Below are 6986 nucleotides of genomic sequence, written 5' to 3' on the forward strand. Positions count from 1 at the left end.
TACAGCCCGGTACTTTCGACATAAGATCCTGTTATAAGGTTAACAACTGTTCTCATCATCACTGGTACCTTTTTCACTTGTCTTTGCTGCCACCTAGCGGTATCACTGCATCAGTCAGATAAAAAAAAAAATCTGCTATATAAGCGTAACCCCCCCAACACTATAAATGTATCTCCAACTGAATCGATCATAAAGAGCCAAGCGAGCGTGAACTACAAAGATACTCTTTATTTGTAATCATTAGGAGACATGTTTATACAAGAAAAAAAAGTTACGACGATGCTTTGTGTGGACAATTGTTCATCTTCCTCCTGCTACTAAAAGCACCGACGCTCCTCTGCATGCACAGTGTGGGATAATGACGAACAATTTCACCCCAGAAAAAAATATTCCATTGCCATAAGAAGAGAACGTAGGCTGAATTCTATGTTGAGTCTCGGATATTTAAAAAATGACATTACAGGCGTTTATCTTTATCAGGAAGGAAGCCGAATACGGGATGAAGTCAGCTCTTCACTTGGACTTTGGGTTGTCTTTTTCTCCACCGTCTGACTTTTTCTGCTTTTGTTGCATTATTTCAGCATCCCTGGAGGGCAAAAGACAAAAAATGTCATTAAGATTAAACTAATATATCATGAATGTTAATGATGTGTTTTTCGAGGCATGTTGTCTGGTACCTCTGCTTCCGAGCAGCGGCTGAGAGCCCGTCGTCAGTTCTCTTCCCTTTGCCGGTCTCGTTAGCTTTCTTGGCAGCCTTTTGGCGTGCAAGCTCACGCTGATTTCCCCCTAAAAAAAAACGTGTTAATGCCACATGTAGTGAACCTCTAATCTACACGAATGCAGTGACGTCACAATTATAATCAATACTTGTGTTACAAACATTTCTAGGCGTTCGTAACCTCGAACTGTGTTATGTCGTAAAACCGAGGAATGATGGAGCATACAAAACCGGACGACGTGGCAGGGCGGCGCTGTGGAGCAGCTTCGCACCTCAAACCATAACAACACAAAAACAGGTCGGGCAACGTGCAAGAACGTAATTAGAGGTATAAATAGATATATTTAGACACACCCGTAATCTGGCTGACGCATTTCACCGAAAATTAATCATAAAATGTTCTTTTGAGTGATCAATTTGACAGACAGCGGCGCTTAAACAGCACTTGTATCAGTCAAATCCAGTGGACCAAAAACAAGCAAAAGCAGACACTAGTATAACAGAAAAATAAAAATGATCATTCTTATTACAGTTGCTACTTATGCAGTGCGCATCTTAAGAGGAAAAAAGAAAGTTATGTGGTCTTATTATGGACAAATTCGGAAACGTCCAAGCCCCGCGAGAGGACATGACGTCTTTTCCAGCAAATAGACGACGACGGGCCTCGGCTGCGCGAGTAACAGAAACGAGAACACTTCATGGAATTGCTGTGAAGTATATATTGCCTTACGGTAAATTTATATATGTCGATACCCACTGGTCATTTTAGTAACCGATGCTTCCGTCGACCCAGATCCACAAAAAGCTTAGCCTAAAGGCCAAAATGTCCCTCTGCGTTGTGCCAGTCGCTCTCTGCCTGGTTGTGCTGCGTCTCTACTGCGCCTGCGTACAAGACAGCCCTTGACAACGAGAACATTCCGGGATATCAGAGCGCATGCGCAATTAGTCAGACTGTAATGTGTGACATTTGCAAGTGGAGAGTTATTTGCCAGTTTACTTGTATTATTGTTGAGGACAGTAAACATACAAGAACATGCCGGTGCATTACTGTTTTCTTTTGTATTGTACTGTACTGTACTTACTGTACAAAATAGCAAATCCAGTGACAGTATCTGGCCAACAGGGGGAAGCCTTTACCAGCAAATAAAAGCATCACTGGGCCTTTCGTGTTATACTATTAGAATAAAAAAGATCAAACTGAATTGTCATGTACAGCACTTCAAATTCAACTAAGAATAAACTAGGGGATAAACAATATGTGGACTTTTAACAAAGGAAGAAAATCACATTTTATCAAGTGAATTTCAGATGTACAATTTTATTGTAGTATTGCACCTTTTGTTCAAGTATAAATTTGTGCAAGTATACATTTGTTCTCAAATTGCATGGAAAAAATACAACTGTGGTTTAAAAAAGGCATTACTCCGACAGTAAACAAGACAGTCACAATTATATCCAACTTTTTGAAGGTGAAGTCAAGTCAAACATTTCTTTAGTAATGTGTTCAATGCACTCCCACTACTTTTAACATTCTAATTAATACTGCGTTTGTGGGTTTAAGCAGTAAAAAGCCACCCGTGTTTTCCACTCAGTGGGCGGCCATTTTGCCACTTGCTGACGACTGAAAATGACATCACAGTGCCTTAGGGCTCAGGTGATGAAAAACCACGGCTCACCTGTTTTCTGAGTTTGGTCGGATCCACCAGTTGCCATTCATATAATTCTGGAGACAAGGTCCTCATGATTTCAGTATTCATACTTTTCTGTGATATTTTTGTTTAGTGGTATGTCGTGATCTTGGCCCAATGAGTCGTTGTAAACAGTACGTCTGTTGCCAGCCATAACTGAAATTGATATGTAGACTCATACAAACCCTTCAAACCCTTTTGAACTGGAGTCTGCATGTAATTTCAGTCAAGCTGACCGTCACGAAAGAAGGAAAAGAGAGACTTTTGCGGCGCCGGGAAGTCACCACACATACAGAGCGTCTCGTCTGAAGACGGCAAAGCAATGAAATGTTCAGGCAAGGATCAAAGGCTTGCTCTTTGTGTGCTGGAGCACGAAGAAAGTTAACAGCATGTAGAGGAGCAAGTTAAACACTGTGGTCAAGTTTATTAGGCCGCTGGCAGCACAGCATGTTTGCCTCTGACTTGTTTTCCTCGTCCACATCTGCTCTTGACCGTGGTGGCCTGACACGCTTCACCGAAACTATTTCGGCCTCCTCGTGCAATGACTCCCACCTGGCCTTTTTGACAACATTTTATACTTATGCAAAGCCGAGATTTTCGACTTTCCCAATTGCCAACTTTTTTTTATGTCTACAAGAGACAAGATCATCATCACCTGTATAATGCAACGCAGCGGTTTGCATCAGCGGGCCTTTGTTCTCATCACTTGTGAACAGTATATCCCGTGCGACGTTGTTATTGTGGGAAGGAACATTTAAAGTGGGTTAATGTGTTAAAAGGAAATAGGCCGTGTTAGCAACTCATCAAGTTTTTTTTTTTTTTTTTGCCTGATTCAGCAGGGGATGTGATGTCATCATCTGTTTTGCTTTTCCCATGAACGTATCAGAATCATTCATTTTCCCTTTTGACTTAAGTGGCATTATTGAATTTAAAACGTGAAAATAAATCTTGGAAGAAGAGTGAGGAGATAATTGATTCAGACAAAGAAAAATAAACCGCAGGGCTGAATATTTTTAGCTCACTGCCTGAGGGCGCTCGTGCCCCTTGATCAAAAGTTATTTTGGGACAAAAGACGACACGCGAGTAAAATCTCTCTCCTGTTGTGCAGATGTTACCCCGGCCGACCTTTTGTCTTGGAAGCAAAAGATCAATCCAGCAGGAGGCTGGATTCAATTTCACATACTTAAAACTGAGCAATGAAAGAAAGAATGAATCAGATAAGAGCCACATGAGAAAGACACCAAACAGTGCAAAGTTTATGGTGGAACACAATATGATTCCTCGTTTTGGATACAATTTTGCCATACACCAACTGAAGGAAAATTTAAAAAAAAAAAAATCATCCACCAACTGTATAAACATAAATAAAGAGACTGCACTGTTTTAGACCCAATGCCCCTGAGTCACATTTTATGATAGTGTCAGAGCAGAAACGTGCATCCGTCATGTGACTTCTTATTTTTTTAACACATCTTGCACACTTGAGAACAATCCAGACACTAATTAAATGTTCTTTTTGAGACAAGAGCGGTCATCGGAGGAGAAAATTATGTTTTATTTAATTTTCATTATGTGCTAAAATTACACCAGATGCCGTCCTCTACTGCTGCATTCGGACAGGATCGAAATGAACGAGCGTAGCACGTCGTCTCTAAATGCAACAGGCTCTTGTCAAAAGTCCAGGGTTGCATGCACCACATTACCAAGCGCAAACAACGCCCACAGATGAAACCGAAACCGTGGTAGAAAATGGACACAAGTATACTGAGAAGTCATTAGCAGGGTAAAATTAAATCTTGACATTGTCCAGACCATATGTGTTGCCACGGTAACACAACCATTTATAGTCTTATATCCAAAGTATTGGGGGTGGAGGGGATTTCTGAGTCAAAACTAATCCTCCAAGAGGAAATTTTCAAAAATAAAAAGTCTTAAGTTTCTTTTGCTGATAGCAGATGCTAATTTTGGTGAAATAAGTTTGTGACCACTGCTAAAGTTAGTGGGTGGGAAAACAAGCTCATACTGTAATTACATAATGATTCTATGTAATACAGAGCCAAGTGAGCAGATTCTCCTCCGCCAATGCACAGTCTGTATAGTAAGTAAATAAACCATCAGGCACTCCCACAGAGTGACACTATAAGTAGCATCCCAGACTTGGGAGTTTCCTCCATGGCAACCGGCCTCAGTGAACTGCGTGGCAGGACCCATGGGAAGCATTCTCCCATCTGGAGATGATGAGGATGATCACAGCGGACTGGATCAGCACAGTCAATCCCCACTCCGCTTGATTGGAGGAGTGAAAAATATGCACAGTGACTAAGAGGACGCAGCCGAGACAAATATTATGAAGGACGGAATTAGAAGCAGCTTCTTTGTTCGCAGCTCCCAGGGACATAAAAGTCAATGTGATGAGGGTAAACACTGTTGTGGTAAAAGTTCTGCCTTCACAAAGATGATTAGATCCCACAAGGTGCTGTACAACAAATCAGATGAGCTCAGACTGTGACATCTGGATATGTTTAATGGGGAAGAACGTGGTTTAGTGCTCGTCTCTGTCTCTATGCCTCATGGGTAAAAGGTAGCAGGTTTGAATCTCAACTCCAACCTAGCATAAATTTGTCTGGTTAGTCCAGTTTTCACCACATTCCAAAAAATGCTGATTAGGTTGATTCAGGATTGTTAATCTGTGTCAATGGGAAAGTGATTGGTTGTTTGTCCAACTCAACTGCGATCCTGATGAGGACAGTTTGAATGGATGTTTCATGTTCTGTTTACATTGCTTCAAGTGCACAATCCTGATCCGATCCAGATTAAAAATCCAGCTTTCCTCCATAAAATCCAAAATATTAGAACAGTCATTTTAATATTTGTAGAGGTTGAAGTGAGTTAATGCACATGAATTTTGGTGACAATATGAAACCTATTTTGTTATTTTTTTGCATACCGTATGTAAATCATATTTGTCACAGCAAACTGTTTGATGTATCTTTTGGAGCTGATTGCGTTGTGAATTTAATCTTGTGGCAACTGAGTGTATTTCAAAGCATTCAAGGAAGGCACTCTAATGATGTCGTCCAAAGTCACCTGCCTTGAATAGGATGACGTCTGTGGGGCAAATGAATCATCAGTCGCTGGAAGCCCACTCCATCGTAGATGCGATGGCTCCAGTCGTGCGGGTGAAAAATAGGCAGCCAGTGAGAGGTAATAAATTCAGACATAAGATGAAGCGGAGCTCTTTTGTGAGGTCTTTTTTTTTCCGTGGGTGGCCTTCACACATGATTACCTGGTTGTCACAGACAACTCTAATCAGGCTTCAAAAGCAAATGCATCATCTTTGTTGAAGTACTGCAACGTCCTGGAAACGCAAGCACAGGGAGGAAATACAAGCTCATAACGGGAAGGCCAGAGTAGGGATTCAAATCCCGATCCTTCGAACTGTGTGGCAGATGCGCTAACCACCAAATTATTGTTTGTTATCAGAATACATTTATTTATTTGGTATTATTTTGTGATTAGAAAACAACTAAACAACAGCTGAGCAAAATCACACGACAGATTGATGGTGATTATTTTTCAAAGTAAAAGCACAAGTTTGCAAATGTGTTATTTTGATTAAACACAAAAAGATCAAGTCTGCTTTCAAGAAGGACTAGATAATTTAAATAATTGTTAATTTTGAGAGCCTGAAATCTTATTTGGACAATATTTAGTAAAAAAAAATTCTAAACGATTACTCGATTTCTAAATTACTTAATTTGAAAATCGTTTTTTTTTTGTCAATTAATCGATACATTTTCACACACATATAGAAACAATAAAACCCAGAAAGGGATGATAAAATTTGTAAACGGAACCTAAGAGTAAAATATGTGATGTTTTTTCATTTTTTACCTTGGGTGGATTCTTTGCAGAGATAAAAGTTAAGACACCGCTTCCTGGTCCCTCCATATAAATGCTGCTGTCTGTCTTTTATTGGCTAATTCCATCACACGGTGCCCCCTGTGGTTTAAAAAGGACACGCACTCCTCTGGTGACGGCACTCTCCATTTATTGTTGTCTAACTATTTGCAGACAGAACGCGCTGCAAGCAGAATGGAACTAAAATGAAAGCAAGAGCAGAGAACATTCTCTGGAGTCATGCGAGGACACCGCAGCTCTTCATCATCTCTGTGCTCATGCATGGAATGATGCGCCACAGCAGTCGGTGTCAAAGTGGCAGCTGTAAAGTCATCTCAGTAAAACACACACCTGGGCCCTGTTTACACACGTGCGTGTGTGTGTGTGTGTGCGAGCCAGTCCAAAAAGAGAATTTATGTCAATTTTGGTTGTTTTAAATACATGTTTTCTTTGTTGTTTAATTTGAGAGAAAAATTCAACTAGGAGTGGCGCTAAACAGCTTTTTGGAAGATTTGTTAGCGTTCACTCGGCCAAAATGTCACTTGTTGTGAAGTCAGCTGATTGAATTCGCCGCCACCAAGCAGCGCAATGACGACTCATATCTCGGAAAAACTCGTGTCGGTTCATTCGTATATAAAGGCCACTGTGTTTATTTGTAAACTTTGATCTAGTGGGCTAGT

The 6986-nt window shown here is 40.7% G+C and overlaps 1 protein-coding gene across 1 annotated transcript; it reads right to left on the bottom strand.

The window, feature by feature from the left end:
- Positions 1–208: 208 nt before the first annotated feature.
- Positions 209–1635, bottom strand: serf2b (small EDRK-rich factor 2b). The gene is made up of 3 exons (XM_049718711.1): positions 1476–1635; positions 678–786; positions 209–586 (listed from the first exon to the last, which is right to left on the bottom strand). Exons 1-3 carry the CDS (start codon positions 1480–1482, stop codon positions 514–516), a joined length of 189 nt encoding a protein of 62 aa, XP_049574668.1. The 5' UTR covers positions 1483–1635; the 3' UTR covers positions 209–513.
- Between the last annotated feature and the right edge of the window lie 5351 nt (positions 1636–6986).

The sequence above is a fragment of the Syngnathus scovelli genome, chromosome 4 (assembly GCF_024217435.2).
Source record: "Syngnathus scovelli strain Florida chromosome 4, RoL_Ssco_1.2, whole genome shotgun sequence".
Classification (NCBI taxonomy): Eukaryota; Metazoa; Chordata; class Actinopteri; order Syngnathiformes; family Syngnathidae; genus Syngnathus; species Syngnathus scovelli.

Bases quoted from the DNA above. Each gene is read 5' to 3' on its own strand.
- serf2b (XM_049718711.1), bottom strand. The intron at 587-677 runs GTACCAGACAAC...TTTGCCCTCCAG, and splicing joins GCCGCTGCTCGGAAGCAGAG to GGATGCTGAAATAATGCAAC.